Source organism: Neovison vison, chromosome 13, assembly GCF_020171115.1.
Source record: "Neovison vison isolate M4711 chromosome 13, ASM_NN_V1, whole genome shotgun sequence".
Taxonomy (NCBI): domain Eukaryota; kingdom Metazoa; phylum Chordata; class Mammalia; order Carnivora; family Mustelidae; genus Neogale; species Neogale vison.
Genome location: NC_058103.1, coordinates 14,100,194 through 14,124,736, shown reverse-complemented (window position 1 = coordinate 14,124,736; position 24,543 = coordinate 14,100,194). Strand labels below are relative to the sequence as shown.

The 24,543-nt window shown below is 57.7% G+C and overlaps 1 protein-coding gene across 1 annotated transcript in view; it reads right to left on the bottom strand.

Moving 5' to 3' along the window:
* PAPLN (papilin, proteoglycan like sulfated glycoprotein) overlaps positions 1 to 19,183 on the bottom strand; it is a 29,648-nt gene extending 10,465 nt beyond the window's left edge. The window contains exons 1-19 of the mRNA XM_044232052.1: positions 18,969 to 19,183; positions 17,302 to 17,417; positions 16,252 to 16,312; positions 15,832 to 15,934; positions 13,881 to 14,011; positions 13,003 to 13,126; positions 12,555 to 12,635; positions 12,297 to 12,469; positions 12,077 to 12,200; positions 11,535 to 11,661; positions 10,392 to 10,599; positions 9,659 to 9,841; positions 9,302 to 9,443; positions 4,287 to 4,367; positions 3,904 to 4,153; positions 2,916 to 3,036; positions 2,427 to 2,565; positions 944 to 1,385; positions 116 to 256 (exon numbers count right to left, since the gene is read on the bottom strand). Of these exons, the coding sequence (XP_044087987.1) occupies positions 116 to 256; positions 944 to 1,385; positions 2,427 to 2,565; positions 2,916 to 3,036; positions 3,904 to 4,153; positions 4,287 to 4,367; positions 9,302 to 9,443; positions 9,659 to 9,841; positions 10,392 to 10,599; positions 11,535 to 11,661; positions 12,077 to 12,200; positions 12,297 to 12,469; positions 12,555 to 12,635; positions 13,003 to 13,126; positions 13,881 to 14,011; positions 15,832 to 15,934; positions 16,252 to 16,312; positions 17,302 to 17,417; positions 18,969 to 19,022 (2,801 nt within the window). The 5' untranslated portion in view covers positions 19,023 to 19,183. The remainder of the gene's footprint in view (positions 1 to 115; positions 257 to 943; positions 1,386 to 2,426; positions 2,566 to 2,915; positions 3,037 to 3,903; positions 4,154 to 4,286; positions 4,368 to 9,301; positions 9,444 to 9,658; positions 9,842 to 10,391; positions 10,600 to 11,534; positions 11,662 to 12,076; positions 12,201 to 12,296; positions 12,470 to 12,554; positions 12,636 to 13,002; positions 13,127 to 13,880; positions 14,012 to 15,831; positions 15,935 to 16,251; positions 16,313 to 17,301; positions 17,418 to 18,968) is intronic.
* Positions 19,184 to 24,543: the final 5,360 nt, after the last annotated feature.

Here is a 24,543-nt window from a genome sequence, read left to right as displayed (position 1 = left end):
CGACGACAACGAGCCAGCCTGCCTGAGGCCCCCACGCTCCTCCCGGAGGGGTCTGGAGCCCTGCTTGCCCCCTCCCACCCCAGGGGACATCGGGGGCTGCCACACACACACACACCTGTCGGAGGAGACGGGCTGCCCGTCTTTCTGCCATTGGCCACGGGGCTCCAGGGAGGCGTCGTCATCTTGGCAGACGAGCTGCACCAACTGCCCCGGGGACGCCTGTACCAGGGATGGCTCCCGGCCGGCCAAGCTGACCCTGGGGAGCGCGGAGGGGAGGACCCATGCTGCTGGCCTCAGTGCGGGACCGGGGACTCCCCTCCATCAGTTCCCACCCCAGAGACTTGGCATCCATCCTGTCTCCAGCACTGTCGGGGTCAGGGGATCTCCCGGGAGGCCAAGCTCCAGAAGCCAGTGTCCTCGGGAATGCCCCCTCTCCATCCCCCCACATGCCCTTGGACGTTGCTACCTCAGCCTGGTCCTGTGACCGCTGCAGGGCGGGCGCAAAGCCCAGGGCATGGAGGGGCCCGGAGAGATCCCGCACGCCAGGTCGGGTGGGGAACTAAACATGCTTGACCCCTTTGGAATGTAAAGTTTTACTTATTTGGTTTTTACTCTCCCCAGAGCTCTCATGACACAGTCCCAAGATTGGAACCCACAGTAAACCCGAGAGAACATCGCCATTTCACACGTCAGGAAACGGGGGGCTTGGAGAAGTTGGAGGACTCGCTGGAGGTCATGAAGCCTGCAAGCTTGTCCGCCGACACGGGCCTGGGGTGTAGGAGCGAGGTCTGCGCCGTCATCCGCGGGCAGGTCTCCTGTCTCCAAAGGCAGCTTCCCCGTGTGTGCAACGACAGGAATGAGTCCCTCCCCGCAGGGCTGTCTGGAGGACTTGAGGTGGGGGGGTTGCTGCTGAGCTCAGGGTGACGGGGCTGGGGGGGCTCACCTGTAGGAAGAGCTGCGGGAAGGCGGCGCTGGTCGCCCCGCATCTCCGCCCAGGCCAGGGGCGCTGGGCCCCTGCTCCCCTCGCCAGGGCCGCTCTCCAAAGGCCTGCGCGTGGGACTCCTCCCTCGGCCCAGGCTCTCGGGCTCGCCACGAGCCGCCACCGGAAGGCAAGGGCTTCGTCTGGACCGTGGCCCCCGTCCTCTGCCATCTGGCTTCGTGCTGGCCCCCGGGACCGCTGCCGCCACCATCTCCGCGGGCGCCGGCGGGAGGCCCCCGGCAGCGGCTCATGCACTCCTCCTCGGAGGCGAAGTTATTGCCGTTGCCGTGGCACCCGCCGTACCAGAACCGGTTACACCGGCCCACAGAGGGGACGAAGTACCAGCGGGCCGCCCAGTCCACGCAGGAGCCGTGGGCGCTGGGCAGCAGGCACCGCACAGGGTAGGCTGAGGGGCCAGAAGGGTGAGCGTCACCAAGCCGCGGGCGCGGCCCAGCAGAGCCCCGCCGACAAGGGCCCCCCATCCCCTCTGCCTCGGACTTCGGAGCCAGGCCCTTCCCAGCTCAGGGAACATGTCTACACCCTCACCTGGCCCTGGGGGCAGAGACTGCTCAAGGCCCGGACCTACTAGGCTCCACCCACAGAACCAGAGCACTCCAGAAGGTCCGGGCCGGGAACAACCTGGACTGGCCCCCTCATGCCCCTCACGCCCCTCACCTCCCCATGCCTGACCCGGGGCACCAGAGCGCAGGCACTGAGCAGCCCAAGGGTTTGGCCTTGACGTGCTGAGCTCACGAGGAGAACCCAGCCCTCAGCTCCCAGGAGCACCTGTGAAGACGCCCAGTGCGGGCCCACCTCTGCTCCTGGACCCCTCACTGGCCTTGAACCCACCGCAGCTGCCCCCACCTGCCTGCTTCACCCGCCCACCTCCCCAGCAGAGCCCGCTCCACTTCTCTGCATGACCATGGCTGGCTCCTGCTTGAAGCGCACCCAGGGGCCCAGCCTCCTGCAGACCCCGACCACCAGCCCATCTGGCTTTTGAAGTCCCCGTGACAGTCCCTGGCAGTGCCGCCCACATAGTCTGTGGTCCAGCCTCAGTGACCTCCCTCCAGGGCTCATCCCAGGCCGGGTGGGGACACCCCTGTCCCTCCTGGCACTGACCACCATTCCCACCTCTGCTTCTCGAGGGGGCGGAGCCCCACGGGGCAGGGGCAGGGAGAGGATGAGCCTCCTTCTCTGTGGGGGCCCTGCCTACAGCTCTCCCCGAGCAGCTACAAGCCCGCAGGTGGTCTCAAGGGCAAACTGTGGGAAACAAGAACAACGTGGCACTATTCTCTGACCCGGCACCTAGTAAGTGATCAGCAAATATCTGAAGAAATGAATGAATCACTGAGCTAATAGGAAGCTCCAGGTGGGGCTCTGCGGAGGTGTGGGGGGCCGAAGGGGACCAGAGCCTATCACCAGGAAGGATGGAGGGACACCCACTCACCGTAGCTGGGCTGGCCCAGGCAGCCTTCCCCAAGAGGACCAGCAGCAGAGGCCACGTTATCATAGCAACAGCCAAACTGGGAGCCCCGGCACTCACTGGGCTCATTCTGCTGAGCCCGGGGCTGGTGGGTCTTGGGGGCCTGGGGAGGAAGCCTAGAGTTGGGATGTTGGGGATAGGTCTGGCTCTTGCTAGGGACTCTAGGCTGCCTGGGGAAGGAGGACAGGAAGAGAGAGGGACAGAATTATAAGCCCTTGATGCAGAGCCTCAGGGGAGATGAGAGGCCAGGGGAAGGTCAAATAAAGGCATGCGCGCACGCACGCGCGCACACACACACACACACACACTCCAGCCCAGGCCCATCTCGGAGGCCCTGTCGGCCAGCAGCCTTCAGGGACCTCCTTTCTCCAAAGCCCAAGTTACAGAGAGCCTGGATCACAGTGGCCCTGAGCAGGCTTGGGGGCTGGAACCTCGTGTGAACCAGACACTTACCGAAGAAGCCACCGCTCTTGACCCCGGCCTTCTCCTGGTGTTGTCACTGCTGTCAGACCCTGCGCAGCCCGCGTGCTGGGGCCCCTCAGCCACAGACACCCCATCAGGGCAGCACCCGTACCTAGACAGGCATCACACAGTTGTCTCCTCACCACCCACCCCTGGTCCCCAACCCTTTCAGGGCCGTAAGCGACCAGCGTCCCAGGACCCAGGCTCTGGGGCTCCCCGTGCTGGGGGCTGAGCAGTCAAGGACCCGAGCGGGAGACAGCGTGTCCCCACACACGGGGCAGACCATTCTGCCTGCCGAGGCTCTGCCACGTCCGCCAACCACCTGGGAGGCGGCAGGAACCGAGCGGGCAGAGCCGTCACCCTGATACCTGATGGGTCCTCGACTCCAGCCTTGCCCCCAAACACAGAGGCGGAAACTCGCTAAGCCTGCCCACAGAGCAAGTCTCCAGGGAGGTTTTATAAGATCACCGCAGAGGAGCCCACCACTTGCTTCAGCACCGCTGGCCGGAGTGGGAACAGAAGGTGAAGGAGGCACATATCAGGGCACCTTCCAGGCTCAGGACCCTAGCCGGTGGCTGTCATTGTCCCCACCTCTCAGCAGAGGAAGCCAAGATCAGAGAAGTTAAGGAACTTGCCCCCATCACCAGAACACGGCTGGTAAGGGGCTGAGCAGGGGATCCCGCCCTGTCCCCAGGCTGCTGGCCCCAAAGTCTTGGCTCTCAGCACCCCACCCCTCCGAGAGACTGGTAGACTGGTTTGGATCTGAAGGCTAGAATTCTATCCCAAGGACCTTCCCAGAGCTCAGGCCGACTTCTGCAGTGAGAGCAGAGATTTTTACCCCCACTCTGCGCATTAGGAAGATCAGCCACAGGAAGCTGAGTCGCCAAGAGGCACAAGCAGGGCAGCGGGGAGACACCTGCAGAGTCCCGTTCGGAGCTCTGCAAACCGCCTCCCCAGCCGACTAGGAAGAGGTCCCTACCTGCTCTGCTGACATGAGGCTCCCGGGCAGCCCTGCCACTGTGGCCCAAGAGATGCGGTGTGGCCATCGGGACAGCACCCATAGGGGCTATGTCTGCAGTCTCGGGGTGCCAAGCCAGACCGTGGTGGCTGCTGGTGCGGGGACTGTGGCAGAGAGGGAGCTAGGCCTGGCAGGTGGAGGCCCTGGGCTCCGCTGGGATTACCCTGCACTAAGGTTTGCTCCTGGGGGAGCCACCACTGGTCTCTGGAATCTAGAAGGAAGAAGGAAAAGACGCATGAGGTCTCCACCTGGCTGCTCACTGTCCACACCTGACCTGCCTTCTCCATCCCCCCTAACCACCTGCCCTATCTTCAACCTCCAGCTCCGGGGCTCTGAGGGCTCACCTGGGTTGGCGGCCACCTGAGGGCCCAAAGACATCCGGAGATCCCTGGGGTCAGCGAGCACGTCCTCCACGCTGGGGACTTCTGCAGGGAGCAGGCAATCAGGCCTGAGCAGTGGCCACCTCATCCTCCACGTGCCCCCACCCCACTGCTCAGGCAGGGCCTGGGACCCCGGGACAGCGGAAGTGAGAACGAGCAGACCTGTGAGTCCATAACACACCCTTCCCAAGTTTCAAGTCTTTAGTTACTTAAAAAAGCTAAAAGAAAATTCAGCAAAAATAAAAGCCAGATATAAAATTCGTATCTATGCTTGATCCCAACTACATAAAACAAAAAATGATACGTATAGATTGAACTGATGAAAAGACAAGCCATCCAATTAAGGAAATGGGCAAAGTGGAGTGCCTGGCTGGCTCAGGCAGGAAAGCATGTGGCTCTTGATCTCAGGGTCATGAGTTTGAGCCCCACACTGGGTGTACAGATTACTTAAAAATCTTTTAAAAAATAAAATAAAGGGGCACCTGGGTGGCTCAGTGGGTTAAAGCCTCTGCCTTCGGCTCAGGTCATGATCCCAGGGTCCTGAGATCAAGCCCTGCATCAGGCTCTCTGCTCAGCAGGCAGCCTGCTTCCCCCCCCCCACCTCTCTGCCTGCCTCTCTGCCTACTTGGGATCTCTCTCTCTCTCTCTCTGTCAAATAAATAAATAAAAACTTTTGAAAACTACTAACTTTTTTTAAAAAAGCACATATAACAAGACAGTCATTGTAGAATTTAGGTGTGGATACGTGGTTGCTTACTACGCAGTTCTTCAACTGTTCTGTATGTTCAAGATTTTTCACTATCCTGCCTCAAAATATTGAAAGTAGAATTACCATGTAACACCATGATTCCACTACTATTTACCTGAAGAATACGAAATCACTAATTCAAGAAAATATGTGCACCTCTATGTCCCTAGCAGCTTTATGTACAATAGGCAAGATATGGAAGCAGCCTAAGTGTCTATCTATAGATGAATGGATAAAGACAAAGTGGTGTGTATAAACACACACACACACACACACACACACACACTCACCCCACAGAGGAATATTACTCAGCCATGAAAAAGAATGAAATCTTGCCATTTGCAACACAGACAGATCTAGAGGGTTTCATGCCAAGCAAACTGAGTCAAAGACAAACACGAATGTGTTCAGTCATATGTGGAATATAAGAAACAAACCCGGGGCTCGGGTCATGGTCTCAGGGTCCTGGGATCGAGCCCCGGCATCAGGCTCTCTGCTCAGCAGGGAGCCTGCCTCCCCCTCTCTCTCTGCCTGCCTCTCTGCCTACTTGTGATCTCTGTCAAATAAATAAATAAAATCTTTTTAAAAAAAAAGAAAGAAAGAAAAGAAACAAACCCAACAGAGAAAAAACAGAAACAAAAACCAGACTCTCACAGACTCTCAGCTATAGAGAACACACTGGCGGTTACCAGAGGGGCGGTGGGTGTGAGAATGGGTGAAGGGGATTAAGTTGCGCTTGTCATGATGAGCACTGAGCATAGCATCACTGAGTCACTATCATGTAATTTGCAATTAATGTGACACTCTGTTTAATTCCAGTGCAGTTCACACAAACGAACAGGCCTGTCTTCCAAGTTTGGGGAATCAGATTAGGGGCAGCTCAGAAATGTGGAAAAAAATTTTTTTTTCGCCATCTTATTGTCCAACTTGGTAAGCTTACTAAAAATCATGAGTTACCATTAGAATAGGCGAATTTTATGGTCTATGGTATTTAACCACTTCAAAGTTACTAAATAGATTCTTCATCATAAAATGGAGAAAAAAACGCAAAAAACTAAATACGGACGACAGGAATTTTTATAATGATGTATAATAGGCCATGCCCCAAAATGCTCATTGTTCCACACACACGGGGGGATGGGGAAGGCAACGGGTGGCAGGGGCATCCCTTCCTTCTATTTGTTAACGCATTTCAAATTTTCCATAGTGAGCACACTACTACATAACGGAGGAAAGTCATTTAAAAGAAGTGAAGGGGAGCCTGGGTGGCTCAGTGGGTTAAGTGTCTGCCTTCGGCTTGGGTCATGATCTCCGGGTCCCAGGACTGAGTCCCGCTTCAGGCTCCCTGCTCAGCAGGGGGGGGGGGGGCTGCTTCTCCCTCTCCCTACCCCTCACTAATGTTTTCTCATGCGCTCTCTCAAATAAATTAAAAAATTCCATCCCCCTCTGGACTATATCTTGCCAGTCCCCAGGAAATATTTTAAAAATAATTTAGGGTTGGAAAATTAGTAGATAAATGGTAAAATCTGTTTTCATTTCACTGCCTCTCTGGCCCAGGCCAAACCCTGGGACAAGGCGGAGGCCCATTCCCTCCCCTGTCCCGCCATCCCCTGCCCCACGGCCCACCTCCAGCGCTCCGGTCCCAGTGCCCAGCAGCCTGGGAATAGGCTCCTAGCGTCCCCTCCTGGGACTCTTCCCTTCCACCTTCTCGGGCTTCCAGTCCTGCTCTGCTTCCCACGCACTCTCTGGGCACCAGGGTCTGCTGGGCGAGTAGCTGACCCTTCATTTTCATGGCTTTTAGGGGCCCTTGGATTTCTGCAGCCCTGCTCCCCAGCAGGCTCCCGCTCCAACTGCCTCCCCTTCAGTCTGGCCCTCAGGCAAGTGCCTGTCCTCCTCAAGATCTTTTTCACCCTGTCACTGTTGAACTCCAAAGCTTTCAGGGGCTCCCCTGGGCCTATCAGACAATTTGATCTGCAGCCCAGCCTGAGGTCCCCAGCACTAAGAGCACCAGCCCCTGGACAGAACTCCGGCCACCATCCCTACATCCTGGCTGAGGGTGGGTTTGGGGGTCCCTGCTGGCCTCAGTCAGAGCAACTGAGTACTTGAAATGTGACCAGAGTGACTGAGAAACCACGTTTTATATTTATTCTCATTAGAATTAATTTAATTTTAAACTTAAAAACTGACAATTCATTTACTAGAAAATACTTCAGTTGTTGGGAAGATGTCCTAAGTTGTTGTGAATCTACTTTTCCAACTGCACATCCTATAAAATCTAAATATAGATCAAGTATGCCACTGAAATTCTGCATCTGAATTAAGAAATGCTCTGAACAACGACATGGATGGAATTAGAGGGTATCATGCTTAGCGAAATAAGTCAATCAGAGAAAGACAATTATCATATGATCTCCCTGATATGAGGAAGTGGAGATGCAACATGGGGGGTTAAGGGGGTAGGAGAAGAATAAATGAAACAAGATGGGATTGGGAGGGAGACAAACCATAAGTGACTCTTAATCTCACAAAACAAACTGAGGGTTGCTGGGGGGAGGGGGGTGGGGAGAAAGGGGGTGGGGTTATGGACATTGTGGGGGGTATGTGCTATGGTGAGTGCTGTGAAGTGTGTAGACCTGGCGATTCACAGACCTGTACCCCGGGGATAAAAACATATGATTAATGGGCGCCTGGGTGGCTCAGTGGGTTGGGCCGCTGCCTTCGGCTCAGGTCATGATCTCAGGGTCGTGGGTTCGAGTCCCGCATCGGGCTCTCTGCTCAGCAGGGAGCCTGCTTCCTCCTCTCTCTCTCTGCCTGCCTCTCTGCCTACTTGTAATCTCTCTCTGTCAAATAAATAAATGAATAAATCTTTAAAAAAATATATGATTATCAAAAAAAATAAAAAATTATAAATTAAAAAAAATGCTCTGAACAATAAATATATTCAATTCAGAAGATTTTTTAATCTTGTGAAAAAAGAATATAAAATAGCCCATTCAATAATTTTTATACTGATTACATGTTAAAAATATTTAAGGTTAAATAAAACATTATTTAAATTTAAAAAACATTTTTAAGCAATCTCTACACCTGACATGGGGCTCAAACTCACCACCCCAAGATCAAGAGTTGCACACTCTTCTGACTGAGCCCCTTAAATGTAATTCTTTTCTTTTTTTCTTTCTTTTTAAAAGTAGGCTCCACACAGAGCACAGAGCCCAACTCTGGGCTTGAACTCAGGACCCTGAAATCAAAACCCGAGCTGAGATCAAGAGTCAGATGCCTCACCAACTGAGCCACCCAGGAACCCTAGAAACCGCCTAAATTCTAACTTCCCGCCCATCATGGACTTCTGTAGAGGAATCACGGGGCTAGAGAATGTTCATACACCAAGTTGCTTTAAGGGGGAAAAGCCCATACGAAAGTCTGCTCACGTGACCCAGCAGCACGCTAACGAATGTTCCCACTAAAGCAGGGATCGGGCCATTTCACTTGTCTCTATGCTGCTTTCCCAATTCCTCCAAATTTTCCACAATAAACCTAGACTATTTTATTAAAAATCGCCATTAAATTTATTTTACAGTTCAGTCTGGCCTGAAAAGCACTATTAACCCCATTGTACAGATGGGCAAACCGACAATCAGGGAGGAGAGGCGCTTGCCGCGGGGCCATACCACTGGTCAGCGATGGAGCAGAGATTGAAACTTAGGTTCGCTGTCAAGTCCAGGCCCCTGGTTCTTAGCCACCGTGCCCTGTGCTTCCCTTGGAGCGGCACCAGCTCGGCTCACGGCGGCGGGGGGAGGGGGGCAGCAGGAGGACATCCGGGCCAGACACACCTCCCTGTGGTAGCAGGAGGCCACCATCCCCACTTGCGCCCCGAGCTGAGCCGCATCCCATGTTTTTCCTCAATAGCACAACCTCACACCAAGCAAGTACTGGCCTCTGGGCCCTGCCCCCTGCAGGTCCTCGGGCCTGGGGCATCTTCTTGCCAGCGGGGATGGGGGTGAGGAGAAGGGGAAGACAAGGAGAGCAGCGGGGCGTACTCACTCACTCAGTCATTCGGTGAACGTTTACTGAATACCCCACTCGTGCTAAGCTCTGGGGGGCCAGGGGGGTGTCAATAGCAAGGAGGAAGTCAAGGATCTGGCCCTCCAGGAGCCGCTAGCTAGGAGGCCAGACAAGCGAGGGACGATGGCCATGGCATGGGGAGCCTGGCCGGCGCCCCTGCTCTTACCTGGAGGCAGATGGCAGGGCTGCGTGTTACAGGGCTCGGCCTCCCTGGGCTTGGGCAGTTGCAGGCTCCCACAGTGGCCGGGAGGCCCGAGGGCACAGATGACCTGGCGTCTCCGGGTCCCTGCGCTGCAGCTCTTGGAACACTGGGGCCCACGGGGTGGGCGTGGGAAGAAAGGACGGGCTCAGAAAAGGAGCAAGACCCTGGGGTTGGGGGTCCCCACAAGGAAAAGAGGGAGGGGGAAAATGCCTGGGAGGCAGGCCAGACCCAGGGAAGGTCACGTGTCCAGCCGCCTGTCAGAGACCCAAGGGACCAGGCCTGGGTGGCAGGGAAAAGGCAGGGGAAGAGGCAAGCACTCACCAGACCCCAGGCGCCTACACGCCAGGCCTGGTCATGGGTTGGGGGACAGTCTTCACGCACACAGGGCTCCGTGATGGGGGGACGGTCCTCCGCGGGGCATGCTGCAGCGTGGAGCAGAGACCCCTCATCACCGCGGCAGGTGACGCTTCGCCTCCGGACCCCAGCACCGCAGCTGACAGAGCACTGCAAGGACCAGGCTGTCGGTGGCAGCTTGTTTGTCCTCCCCCGCCCAGAGTGGCCATGCCAGGTCAGACAGCCGGATCCCCCCACCCACCCCCCGGCCCCATCCAGCTCCTAGGCTCAGAGAAGCTGAATCCCTCTTCTGAGGTCACATAGCCTATACCACGCCTGCTGTCACCAAGCTTAGGGACATTTTCCACATTCCCCTGTTCGAGACTTGAACATATGTGGGTGCTGGAAGCAGAGACCAGCAGCACCAGTCAGTGCCAGCTCCTCCTCGGCCCCCACCCCCTGCAAGGTGCCCAGCTGCTGCTTCGTGGCAAGACAAAGTCTACCCCACCCCGCCCGGGATCCTGGAGAAGGAGGGAGAGTCCAAACACCTGCTCCTAGTCTCAGCCCTGACAACAGCTTCCAAGACCATCTAGCAGGTCACTTTACCTCCCAGGATCTATCTCTCTAGTGGAGGCCAAGCCTCCCTGCCCAGCTCTGCTGTGGCCCCAGCCCATAGACCCGGTGCCCGATTCGGTCCCCACCCCGCCGGGCAGAGGCTCACCTCCCCCCAGGGCTCCGCGCTCCAGGCTGCACAACGCTGCAGGTTGCAGGCCCGGGTGGCAGGGGGCTTCCCAGGCTGGCCTGCACACTCCGCCTCCCCGGTGGCCTCCTGGCTGCCTGCCCCATCGGATGAGACGCAGTAGACAGAGCGGGACTGGGAGCCGCCGCCACAGGAGGCCGAGCAGGGCGACCAGGGCCCTGTCCTCCAGCTGGCGGGGAGAGGAATCCGGTAAGGCTGGCCCAGAGGCAGGGGCTGGAGTCCAGGCCCAAGGGAGCCCCAGCTGTCACACACAGGAGTGCGCTGGGGATCCCCCAAGCCTGGCCCATGTGAACATCTGGGCCTGCACAGGTGCGGAGGTAGAAAGTTCTGCATAAAAGGCCAAGCGCCCGCTCTGCCTGCCATCTCTCGCCACCGAGCTCTGGTCCCTACAACACAGAGCCTGGCTGCCCCCATCTTAGCTTTCCTGTCCTCCTCACCAGGGCCCCTGTCATCCCCAGCCAGACTCCATTGCCTCTGTGTCTGCCCTTGTTGGGAGCATCTCCCAGAGTGGCCCTGGGGCACAGGAGGAAAGGACAGCCCCAGCGGCGCCGTGCAAGCCAAGCCCACCACCATCCTGCAAGGCCAGCTGCCACCGAGGCCATGAGGGCAGAAGGACTGCGCCAGCCCAGCAGGGAACCTGCAGCCTGCAGATTACCTGTTCCTGCGTGCACGCTGGGCCCCAGCAAGGTGCCACGCTCTGGGCCGGTGCAGGTAAGAGGTCCTTCGTGCATGAACAAAGGCATTGCTGATGCCCACAGGCCCCCTGGCCCAGTCCCTGGCCCACTTCCTGGCATCTGTCGAGCCAAGTCCCCTGCCAGCTTGGACAGGGTTTCCAGTACCTTCCCCCCGCTTGCCCACCACCAGCCTGGATGCTCTGGGCCCTGTGTGGGCACACACGGGTGGACAGAATAGCCCCGGATCTCACGCTCATGCGCCCCCCTGACCCCCACTGCTTCCCGCAGTGACAGCTGCCTCCTCCCCACTCTGCCCCAGCTGTAGGGACAACCCACCTGTTTGCTCAACACCTAGAGTAACCTAGAGTCCCCAGTGCCTTCCCACCCAAGTGCTTGGGTCCCACCGTGGGGGCGCTGGCAAGGGCCTCACCGCTTGGTCTGCGGGCAGGGGTGAGTGCTGCAGGGGCGGCGGTCGGCCGGCCGCAGCTGATGCTGGCACATGTGGTCAGGGTAGACCTCGTTGTCAGCGGTGCAGAACACCGGGCGGGACTGGTGACCTGCAGAGGCCCGGCCATCAAGGGCAGGTGATCAGTCAACAGTCACCAAAGGCGATCTCTGGGCTGGGCACCGTTCTGCATGCATTCCAAGCGTCATCTTGATCAAGCCTCAGATGACCTCCTGGGATAAATGCCATCATTATCCCCAATTTACAGAGGAGGAAACTGAGGCTTGAGAGGTGTTACGTGCAGGTGCTGTTGCCCTGCTCTAACCCCTGGTCACCCATTCAGGGCTGAGCCTCTGCTGCCCAAGGAATACAGTGTCCTCTGAGATGCCACCACCTCCGGGAAGCCTTCTCTGGTTCTCTGAGCTTGGACGGTGGGAACGGGGGCGGGGGGCAGGGGGGAGACTCTTCGTGGATTCCCTGAGCCCTGGGTGCCCCCACGTGGCTCCCAGGACATGCAGATGGCTCACCTCCCTCGCACTCGGCACTGCAGTCACTCCATGAGCCGTGGCTCCAGCGGAAGCCAGACCGGGAGCTGCCCAGGGGCAGGTGGTACTCGTAGCGCACACCGGGGTTGGGCTCCTGGCTGAGGAGCTGCGCGGAAGGGTCCTCGCTGAGGCCGCCCCCCATCCCCGGGCCGCCCCCTCGGCCTGGCCTCCCGAGTGCCCCCGCCGCCCGCCAGCCCCTCACCTCGATGACCAGGGGCTCGGAGGTGGGGCCGCGAGCGAGGAGCCGCTCAGGGGCCAGGTCCCCCTCGGCCCCGCGCTCGTAGTGCAGGACGGTGCTGGCCGCGGGCAGGGCCCGGGCGTCCCCGATGGTCCAGTGCCCGTTGAGGAAGTATTCTCCCCGCACGCTCTTCACCGCTGCGCACGCGTGAGCCCCAGGTCAGCTGCCGCGGGGGGACCCACCGCACGGCCCCCGCCCAGACTCACCCCAGCCCGCACTCACCCAGGAAATTCCTGCTGGCCGCCACCTCCTCCACGCGGATGCTGGTGGCCCCCGCGGGAATGATGAACATCTGGTTGTAGCCTGCGCGGGCAGAGACACGCTCTGGGACCACCCACGCCCCTGGCAGCACGGCCAGGGTCAGGGACAGTGGCAGGCCCGACTGGGAAGGGGGAGGGGACAGCTGAGGGCCAGGGAGAAGGGGTGAGGAGGGGTACCCAGCCGTTGGCCGTGCGAGCCTGCTCTGGGTCAGGAGGCAGAGGTCCTTACTAGCCCAAGCCCCAGGCTCCAGTGAGAGGCTTGGACCTCCACCCTAAGGCCTGACCTGAGGGCCAGGTCCTGGCAGGACCACCAGGGTGACTCAGCTGGAGCGGAAGTCAGGCAAGGAAGGGACAGGCGACAGACCCTCGCCTCAGCTGCCTGTGGGCCCCCCGCCCCCAACAGCCCCCACCTCTGCTGAGGTCATTGGCATCAAAGGTGCCTGTGACGGGGTAGCAGGTCCTGCCGTCACCCCCACACTGTAGACACTTGTCCTCCTCCTTTGCGGAGTCGAGGTTGTAGTCACAGCCCACGACCTACCAGGCAGAGATGAGAGGAGAAGAAAGACCCCAGAGGTCACGGACACATGAGGATTTGAACCCAAATCACTGCTCAGATCAGGGCGGGCAGTAGCTATTCATCGCCCACTAAGGCCGAGTGATCTGGCCTGTGGCTGACAGTTTACCCCTTCCCCCGGCTCAGCACCCGTCTCCCCTTCTCTGGCAACTATACATTTTCGTTTGGGGCCCTCCCCCTCCCAGGTTGCACAAACTCCCCAACAGTGAATGTGGGGCAAGTCAGTGCGTTCCATGCCATGTTCCAAGTACGTCGTTCACAGGGATCCCCCAGCCCAGACAAATCCGGGGCAACTCTGGGTCGCTGGGGCCCCTGAGAAGTGGGTGCCCTTTCCAGCCAGAGCTGGGAGCTGCTGCAGGCCCTCTGCATACCTCCCAGGATCCCAGCATGGACCCAGAGGAGAGAAAAGCCCAGAGGCCAGGAGACATTTCCAGCCCCTGCAGCTAGCCAGACCAGCCCTGGAGGGCTTTCTTCCCCTTTGTCAGTTTTCATGGGGTTTCTATAACTTGCCACCCAGAGGGGTGCTCTTGTTGGGGTGCCTAGTCGCCAAGGGCAAAAGGGAGAAGATCACACGGCATCTGTGATGCAAAGACACCTCAAAGCTGCCTGTGAGAAGACATTAAGCTCCTGAGAGCCTCTGGTGCAGGGCAGGGAGACATCCCACAATACGCCCCAGGCCAGCCCGCAGGGGAAAGGGGCAGGAGCACCACGCACCCGGCAGCTGCCATCCACACAGACGTCCCGGGTGCCAGGCTCACAGGGTGTCCCATCCACGACAGCCTCCCTGTGCTTGAAGTAGAAGTTCTCCCCCTTGGGAATGCAGTTCAGCTCACACTTGTTCGGGGCTGAGGCAGACAGAAGGGGAAACTGAGATTCCAAGAAAGCAGCAAGTCCTCTCCTGGGTATAGTGAAGGGTGGGCAGGGCCAGAAGCACATATGTGGGGTCGGGGTTGCGGAGAGAAAGCCCTTGCATAGGCTGTCCCAGGGGGAGAGAATCCCACTCCACCCCACCCCCGCTGGAAACAACGTTCACAAAACCGCAGCCTCCCTGGGGATCAAGTGGAAGAAAAATCCCAGGATAGGGAAAAAGCTAGCCCCTTGGAGAGGTCTGTAGCAGCCTTATAATCAGCCCATGTGTTAACAATCCGCTCCTCAAAGTCAGTTACTAATAGACCAGCAGGCATGTGGGCTGTGCTGTAACGTATTGGACCATACGGTTACGTGGGAGACGCTTCTCCCACACAATGCAGAATGGGGCTACATAATAATTACAAATATGTATGTGTTTATAGAGACAAAAATGTGAAAAAGGCTAGATGGAATGCTAGGGCAAATCCAAGAAGAGGCATGGGGTCAAGGTCACTTAGGAGTTTTCATTTTTATAGCCATCTAAATATTATATACACATTGTTTAAACAGTCAAAAGTCCTACTAAGGAATGCAGTCACCTGCACCACACAGAAGGCATCCCTCCATGACCCTTTCTTCTGTGTTCTGGTTTTTCTACATGGGTGTATTTAGGGCACCTGGGGGGTGTAGTCCGTTGAGCATCTGGCTCGATTTCAGCTCAGATGATGATCTCAGGTTGTGGGATCAAGCCCCGAGTAGGGCTCCACATGGGGCATAGTGTCTGCTTGGAATTCTCTCCCTCCCTCCCTCCCTCCCTCCCTCTTCTTGCATGATCGCTCCCTCTCAAATAAATAAATCTTTTATAAAACATGGATGGCAGTGCCTGGGTGGCTCAGTGGGTTAAGCCTCTGCCTTCGGCTCAGGTCATGATCTCAGGGTCTTGGGATCGAGTCCCGCATCAGGCTCTCTGCTCAGTGGGGAGCCTGCTTCCTCCTCTCTCTCTCTCTCTGCCTGCTTCTCGGCCTACTTGTGATCTCTGTCTGTCAAATACATAATTTTTTTAAAATATGGATACATTCAAATGTATCCATACACTGAGGAGCAGTGAATGCCGCAGACTCCCCTGGGGCCACCCCTCCAGCCAAGACCCCGCTCCCCGTGCAGCAGCACACACAGAATATAAATGGTCATGCAGCCAGATGTCATACTCCTCGGGGGTCGGTGGCAATGAGCCGTGACCAGTAATACTCAGAAGGAGGAGCCCAAGGGATCTTCTGACACATCTGAAGTGCTTTAGTCACATACACGGGTTTTTTCCTTAAACTATATTGCTCTAAAAATTAACCACCCTCCTCAAAGCCACGCAGAGCAAGCCCGTGTGCCCCAGGGATCCTGAGTAAATGGGCACTTGCTGTACCAAGCCCCCTGCAGCCCTGACCTTCAGGTGGCCCCCACCTGGCCTGCCCTGACCGGCACCCATATTCCCCATGGCCTGCAGCACGAGGAACGAGGCCTCCGGAGCAGGCCAGAGAGAGCAGGGCTCCAAGTGGCACAGACACGGCCTAGTGGCCTTGTTTGAAAATGTATAGGATGGAGAGACTCAAAATGACACCAGCCCCGCCCCCGTTGTATTGCGATGAGCACCGGCTGGGGGTCCTGTGAGTTTTCTAAAATGCGTTTGACAGAGCGTCTGTAATAGGGCGGGACGCACCGCCCCAGGGACAGTCAGCGGGCGCCGGGGACAGTCAGCGGGCAGAAGAGATCTGGAGCAGCTGGGCGCGGCAGCAGGGGTGCGGGCGCTGGGACGTCCACTCACCTCCGTAGTACGGCAGCCACTTGTACCACCTTCCCTGGAAGTCCTGGCTGTCGAACTGGGAGCACTGCTCCGCCCGGAAGTCCCTGGCACCCTCCGGGCAGCTCTGCAGGGGAGGGACGTGTGGGGCCTCCGAAGGGGTCCGCCCACCCCACTGCACCTGGGGTGGTGTGACTCGTCGCCACCAACCATTCCCTTTACCCCAGCAGCTCGGGACTGGGGGGTGTGGGCCCCCAGGCCTCCTGAGTGCTCCCCTGCAGGGGCTTCGGGCTGCTGGAGAGGACAATGTCATTTTGGGTGGGAGGGGAGCAAGGGGCTTCCCGCAGCCCAGACTGTGCACCTGCGGGAGGATGCCCCGGGAACTGGGAGGGGAGGAGGGGAGGGGGCCCCAGAAGCTGGGGTTCCCACTCCTGCAGGCTTTACCTCGGTGTGGCAAGAGCGGTGGCTCCGGGCCGGGCCCACGCAGCTGGAGCCCCCATCTCTTCTGAAGATGAGAACACCAGGAAGACTTGAACCCCGTGAACCAACACCCCTTCCTCCTCCTCGGGCTCTCCTGCAGGCCACTCGGGGCAGAGGAGGGGGACCTGCACACGCAGATCCCCTCAGGCAGATGCGGTGAGCCCTGTGTCTATACTAGACTCAGAAGCATATCCCGGAGGTCCTCTAACTTGGGGCTACCTGCCTCTTAAAGCAAATTTCCAGAGAAGACCCAACTTTGACCTTTGGAGAGAAAGTAAGATGTAATACATACCCGCCCCCCTCCTCCAAGGTCATTCTGCAGTTTAGGAGCACATGATGCCTGGAGTAAGAGCTTGAGGCTCGGGGCGCCTGGGTGGCTCAGTGGGTTAAAGCCTCTGCCTTCGGCTCAGGTCATGATCCCAGGGTCCTGGGATCGAGCCCCGCATCAGACTCTCTGCTCAGCGGGGAGCCTGCTTCCCTTCCCCTCTCTCTGCCTGCCTCTCTGCCTACTGTGATCTCTGTCAAATAAATAAATAAAAATCTTAAAAAAAAAGAGCTTGAGGCGAGGCTCGACCTCCTCCCACGAGGTGCTCAGGAAGACTGAGTTCAACCCACCGACAAAGGTCACCCCCACGTTGCTTGTGCCCCAGCCTTCACTAGCACGTGTCGGAGAGCCGGGCACATAGCAGAGGCTTAAAACCTCCCTTGAAGTGGGAGACGTCTATACTCAACAGAGACCGAAGGTAGAGGAACCCTGCACGTTAGGAATTGAAGATTGTTCGTTGGTTTGCCAAGAATTTACTGCACCTGCCACATGCCAGACGTAGCACTGGGAGCTAGGGACTCGGGGCTGGGGGCAGCAGGCACAGCTCTAGCTCCCCGAAACAAGGCTGACTGTCCGAATCAGAGTGTGCTCGATTTCAATACTCCAGGCACGCTGCTCCCACAGCAAATCCGCGGCTCCATGGGTTCTGCCGTGGCGGGACCCACCTGACCCCTGAGCAGCCCCCCTACCTCTGGGAGAAGCAGGGGCGCTCCCTGACGCTGATGCCCACTCCGCAGGTCCGGCTGCAGGAGCTCCAGGGACCCCAGGGTCCCCAGGTGTCAATCTGCCGTCTCACCTTGGGAGCCTGCAGGAAAAGACACCCTCGGAGGTGTGAGTTGGTACTCAGAGGACGCCTACCTAAAAACATCCCCCTATCTCCGCTTGGGAGCCCGGATTCTCTCTCCCAGAGCAAACACCAGGGGCCCCAAACACTCAGCACAAGGAGCCGAGAGCCTTACAAACCCCTGAGGCAGCTAGCCACTTGTTTTCGGGGAGGGGTACCAGTGGGCAGGAGGGAGGGAGCGAGCCAGCCGGCCCGATGCCCTCCACAAAGGCTCTCTGAGGAAAGAAAGCACATTTCGCATCAGGTATGTTTTGTTTCCCCATAATTACCCCAACCATGAGCTGCCAGTGTGGGGACAGAATGAGCTTGTTCAGGCCATGCTCCCGCTGGCCGGTCAAGGTCCTCACCTGCCCCTGCTGTTCCCCGAACAAGCCCCTCCCCGCCCACCCTGCCGCACAGCAACCGCACCGCAAGGCAACTGAGGGACCCTCTTTCTTGCTGTGCTGTTCCCAGGGCTGCCCTGCGCAGGGGTGCGAGAGGGGGCATGAGGGGGTGGGAGTAGAGGCCGAGGAAACCAACCCTGACCAGCCTGGGTTTGCATCTGCACTTTATGCCTCCCTCACCACTGTGGGCACCCAGAAGGGACCCGGCGGGGGGAGGGCTCTGCCCCCCACCCCAGCCAGAGCCAGCGACAGGAGGCTGCAGAGCTGCGGGGGAGAGCTCAGCATCCCCCCCACCCCCCAGCTCACATGCTGTGGGCGGGAAGAGGTGGGAGAGGGGTCACTCAGGTGTTTCTAAGGCAGAAAGCCCGTAAGAGGACTCAGGGCATTTTGTACCCCTTGATTCATTTCACTGCAGACTAACGCGGGTCGGTATTACAACCCCCCCCACGTGGCTACTTAGGTTCATTAAAATCAAACTACTTAATTCTTCAGTTGAAATAGCCATGATTCCCGGGCTCAGTGGCCATGGAACCAAGTGTCTATAAGGACAGCAGTTTCAGAACATTTTTTATCATCTCAGAAAGTTCTCTAGGCCATCCCTGCTCTCTCTAGAGCTAAATCCCTAGTTGGGTGGAGGGACCCGCAAGCAAACAGAGTCAAGCTGAGGGCAGCCCAATTCGGTCCCAGGCAGATGATGGGAAGGGCCATCTAGTCCCCCCCGCACGTTGGCTGGAGCCAGCACTGCCCCCTCCCCTTCCTACCACCTTGGAAGACAACACGGGGAGTGGGGAGTCCTGGCATTAGGGTGCACCCAGCACCTTCTGAAGGAGGGCGGTGGGGGGAAGTTGCCAGTGCTGCGCCCGGCAGCCGGGAGGGCTGCTCAGGGCCCCTTGGTCAGACAGCTTCTGGTTGCACCCCTTTTTGAAAGAGCTGGGGGTCCCAGGACTTGGCTTTACCCCAGCTTCCCACAGGAGGTCGCGACTGGGAGAGGGGGCTCCAAGCTGTGGCATCCTAAAGCCCAGGGCGTCCCCCCAGCTGAGGGCCTGCGCCCGCCACCCATACCCCACCCCCCCGCCGCCTTGCACTCTCGCTGGGGCCCAGGCGGAGCTGTGAGCAGGGCGGCACTCACCCAGGACCTGGGCGCCGGGGCCAGCAGCAGGGGCACCAGCAGGAGCAGCCGCATCTCTGCCTGCGGAAGAGGCCGGATTGGAGCGGGCGGGGCAGGGCCCGGTCCACGGGTTTCGGGCAGGGGCGCGTCCCTTCCTCCCCGTTGCCCACAGGAGACTGCAGAGCCACAGAGGACGAGAGGCCATGGCACTCAGGAGTGGGAGAAGAGGCCCGTCTACTACCGGCTTCTAAATGTTCAAGAGTACCTTCTTCCAGGATTTCATAGGGGAAAGAAAGAGGGCCGTTAAAAACACTTGTTGAAGGACAGGTTGAGAATCAAAGCCATCAGTCTCAAGGGTTTTAATTTAGCAAGAGATTCCCTTTTTTAAAAGCCATTATACCCGTTGTTTTTAAGCACGATTTGTGGGGGTTTTTAAGTTTTTTTTTAATTTGTTATTTTTTAGAAGATTTTATTTAGGGGCGACTGCGTTAGTCACCCTGGCTCAGTCCTTAAGCGTCTGCCTTTGGTTCAAGGCATGATCGCAGGTTCCACCTCCGCACTGGGCTCCCTGCTCAGAGGGAAGCCTGCTTTCCTTCTCCGACTCCCTCTGCTCTTTCTGTCTGTCTGTCTCTCTCTCTCGCTGTCAAATAAATAAAATATTTTTTTAAAAAATTTTTATTTATTTGAGCACAAGCAGGGGGAGGGGCAGGAAGAGGGAGCAGATAACCTGCTAAGCAGGGAGTCCTGCTTGGGGCTCCATCCCAGGACTCCAGGATCATGACCTGAGCCGAAGACAGCCGCTTAACCCATGCATGTGCCCGTTAATATATATTTTTTAAAAGAAACTCTCCCAAGATGCCTTTAAAACTCAAAAGCTTTAAAGACGTCAACTGTGGGCACCTGGGTGGCTCAGTGGGTTAAAGCCTCTGCCTTCGGCTCAGGTCATGATCCCAGGGTCCTGGGATCCAGCCCCGCATCAGGCTCTCTGCTCAGCGGGGAGCCTGCTTCTTCCTCTCTCTCTCTCTCTCTGCCTGCCTCTCTGCCTACTTGTGATCTCTGTCTGTCAAATAAATAAATAAAATCTTAAAAAAAAAAAAAGATGTCAACTGTATCCTACCTTAAGCCCAAGCCAGCATTTCTCTGCACAACAAAAGCTCCACAAGCCGGTTCTGTAACGTGTGTGTGTGTGTGTGTGTGCACTCCTGTGTGCGTTGTGGTTTCTGAGTGTGCAGGCTGTGGATGACTCTGGAGGACACGGGTCAAAGGAAGTGTGTGTAGCATGTGCGTGTGCACAATGTATGTGTGTAGTGTGGCGTGAGTGTGCAAGGAGTGTGTGTACGTGTGCAGTGCCCTGGGCTCTGTCTGCACAGTGTGTATCTACATGTGTGTACATGTCACTATTGGAGAATGACATAAGTAATATGTTCCTTCAGTACAAAACGTTAAACAAGTACTGACTTGTATGTTAAAATTTTAAAATCTGTAATTCTACCAATGTTATTCATTATTCAAGTATAAGATGACTTCATTTTACAAGGACAAAGCAACATACCTAAGCCAAGTTCAGCAAAATTTAATCTGGCACATTTAGCGACGCACATGCTTCGTTAATTTAGCACAAGCAGTGATTCATTTAGCCATTACTTTCACAGTCAAACAAATCAGAGGCTCCTGGAGCTGGGGTGGGGGCGAAGGGGGGCGGCTGACGGGGTGCCGCCTGCGCCCGCAGCTCCTGTAAGAGCAGCGCGCGGGAGGGGAGGCCCGCGTGGCTCTGAGTGTCTTCTTCTAGGACAAGATGAACGACAAGGGATGCTTCTCTAGAGGAGACCGCCGTTAGGGAGGGAGGTGAGCAGAGCCAAGGGAGAGACTTAAGACAGTAGAGAAGGCTTGTGATTGCTGCCCACTTCTACCCCCACGGCTGTAACCGCACCAGATCGAGACCCACAGCTGCAATCTCAAGGTCGCGAAAGCCAGAAGGTTATTTCAATTCGCTTGGGAGAAAAACAGAAAAAAGACCTCGTGCGACACGAGGGCCAGCCCTGCGGCTCGGACATCGGACTACTCCCGGGGGCTCCCACAGCTCCCTGAGGGCCTGGCCCGCTGCGCCCCCCACTCCCCGGCCCGCAGGGTGGGCTCCTCTCACGTTGTGTCCCCGAGGAACACGGCGCGGCCTGACCGGGGATGCGCGGCCGGGCGGGTCTGCGCCTCCTCGCCAGGAGGTCAGCCCAGGACCCGCGCCCGGGGTCCCTGCGCAGCCCCCCACCGCTCCCCGCGGACACCCGGACGCCCGAGGCCCGCGCGACGCCCTTCCCCGGCCGCCCCCTACTCAGGAACCTTCCGGGCTTCAGTCGCGAGGAGGCGCCCGCGACCCGCACTCCTTGCTCGGGGTCCGGCCCACCCGCTCCCCCGCCCCCCGCCCGGGAACGCGGCCGGTGCAGCCCCCGAAGGCGAAAGGTGCGCTTCCCACGCGAGGCGCCGGAGCGACCCGGCACGTGCTGGCCCCGGCGGCACCTCGGGGAGGGGCGCGCTCGGCCTGCGATCTCGGTGCCTGGGCGGCGCGGGAACGGCGTCCGGCGGAGGCAAGGGCCGAGGGGGCGGGAGGCGTGGGCGCTGGGCCCCGGGTCGCGCCCGGCTGCCCAGCACGAGCCCCCGGGGCTCCCCGCCTCTCCTGCCGGCCGGTGACCTCCCAGCCCCGCCCGAGGGCGCGCCGTGCGGTGCGGTGACCCGGGCGACAGCCGAAGGCGGGGTCTCCTCGGGGGGGGGGGTCCCCCCAGTCCCTTCCTCCGACGCGGCTCTGCCAGCGGGCCGGGCGCGGCGCGTTCCTGCAGCAGCAGCCCCGGGCCGAGCCGCCCCTGCCGCCGGGTCCCTGTCCCTCCGCTCTCGTACCTGTCTCCGAGCGCGCAGGGCCCGCAGTGCTGCTCCGTCGGTGCCGCCCCGGGAATGGGAGGTTGGCCCGACGGCGAGGAACGCCTGCGGAGGCTGGACTTTCCCTGCCGCCCGCTGGCCGCCTCCCCGCCCCATCTCCCCCCGCCCGGCCCTGCAGACGCGCATCCCCAGTCCCGGCGGAGGGCCCCCCCAGGGACCGGTGCCGCATCCCCTTGGGTCGGTGCCAGGGCTTGGCTTGCCCTCCACTCTGTTTCCGCTCTTGGGCGGGCAGCAGTCGCCCACCCGGCCCGTAACCTCTGTGCTAAGCCCCCCACCTCTGGATCGTCCCCCTCCACGCCCGTCTTCCTCACAACACACCTCCGCGTCCTGCCCTCTGCTCCTCCTCCTCCAACCTCGGATTCCGTGCGGGCAGACCTCACTCTAATCTGCCTTCCTGGGGTTCTTTGTTTTGGGACTTGGGGACTTTTTTTTTTTTGCCATTTGCTTTATTCCGCTTTGCAGATAAATCGCATTTTCTTTTTTACACACTGAAGGTTTGTGGCGACCCCGCCTGGAGCAAGTCTGTGGGCATCCATTCTTCCAACAGCGTTTGTTCACTTCGTGTCTCTGTGTTGTATATTGGTAATTCTTGCAATATTTCAAAATTTTTCATGGTGATCAGTGATTATGATGTCCTGAAAGCTCAGATAAGGGTTAGCATTTTTCAGCAATAAGGTACTTTTTTTTAATTCGAAAAACTGGTTTTTTAGGGGCACCTGGCTGGCTCAGAGGGTTCAGCATTGATCTCAGAGGTTGTGAGTTTGAGCCCCATCCTGGGCATACAGTTTACCCCCCCCCAAAAAAAATTGGTTTTTTAGTCATGCTATCGCACACTTAATAGACTACAGTATAGTGTAAACATAAGTTTTATATGCAGCGAGGAACCAAAAATTCGACTCACTTTATCGCAATATTCACTTTATTGTGGCGGTTTGGAGCCATACCTGCAGAATCTCCAAGGTCAGCCTGGATTTCAGGCCCGGCTGAGGGTCTCCACGCATGCACTGCTGCATCCTACCCTCCTAGCCAGCTTTCCCCACTGTGGAGAACGCACTCTGGAAGCCCGTTCTCCCTTGCAGAGTCCTACTCACCCCTCAAGACCCTGGCCAAACGTCAGCTCTTCTAGAAGCCTTCCCTGCACCGTGGCAGGCGAAGCTGGTGCCCAGCCTGCTCCCTCAGTCTCTGCCCCTGTCTGCAGTGGTTTATCGTGGTGCCATGCCCTGTGGAAATCCGAGTCTCTCGACTCAGCTGTCAGCGGAAGATAAATCTTGCCTCCCCGTCACCTGTGCCCAGGGTGCTAGGGAAGATCAAGGTAGGGGCTCAAGAAATGTGATCAATTAAATTTCCTTTCCCAGTTGTCCTTTTTCTCAACAAAGGCATTTCTTGCCTGCCACCCCTCTTTTGAAATTGAAAATCACCTACCTTTCAATTTTTTTTGAAATTGAAAATAGCATTGGCCCTGGGCCACATAGGAGGTGGGAAGTTCACAAGGCGGGTCCCTTTCCCTTACCCTCTTAAACCTTCAGGCCTTTGCTTACCCCGGCCCCTGGTCATTTCTTCCCTCGAGGCCTCCACTGGGGACAGAGATAAGTCACGAGTGAGAGGCCCAACCCTTATTCAGATCCCCCAGCTCCTGTAAGTCATTTCTCTAGGCTGTCACTGATATTCAGACAAACGCTTATTACACCATAAACATTTAATCTGTCCCATTTCTTACCCATCAATGAAGAGAGAAGCGGGAGCAGCTGTGTAAGCAGGGGGCCCCTGGGGAGTGGTGTGAATTCTTAGGCAAAGATAAGCTTGGCAGAGAAAAGGAGTGGAATTACCCAAAGCCTGTCTAGAAGAGGAAAACAGTTTCTTCCATTCAAGAAGCCCCACTCCCTGCCCCCATCAGCCAGGAATTTTCTGAGCTTGGTCAAAGGTCCCTGTAAAGGAGGAGGAAGCCGCTTCTCCAGCTCTGGGCTGAGTAGCTGAGACACCAACTTCCTTCCTGGCCTCTTCGTGATTTTCCTCAGTGATCCCTTCTCAGACACCCAAGCCCGTGATTGCTTCTCCCCACCCTGGCTCCAAAGGAGACCCTGAGGGTGGGGAGGCAGAGCCCACACACAGTGCTTGGACCCCCTAGCAAGGCCCCAACGGTTACTGGCTTGGGCAAGTAGTCCCCGTCTCCAAGACTCAGTTCTGCTCCCTGAGAGGGACATGGTGAGTTCAGGGCCCAGCACATAATGGTTCATCAAAAACTGGTGGGCAGGGGCCCGTGGGTGGCTCAGTGGGTTAAAGCCTCTGCCTTCAGCTCGGGTCGTGATCCCAGGGTCCTGGGATCGAGCCCCACATCGGGCTCCCTGCCCAGCGGGGAGCCTGCTTCCTCCTCTCTCTGACTGCCTCTCTGCCTACTTGTAATCTGTCTGTCAAATAAATAAATAAAATCTTAAAAAAAAAAAACAAAACTGGTGGGCAAAGGGGCACCTGGGTGGCTCAGTGGGTTAAGCCTCTGCCTTCGGCTCAGGTCATGATCTCAGGGTCCTGGGATCAAGGCCACATAACCCCCATCGGGCTCTCTGCTCAGCAGGGAGCCTGCTTCCCCTCTCTCTGACTCTCTGCCTACTTGTGATCTCTCTCTCTCTGTCAAATAAATAAATCTAAAAAAAAAAAACCAAAACACAAAAACTGG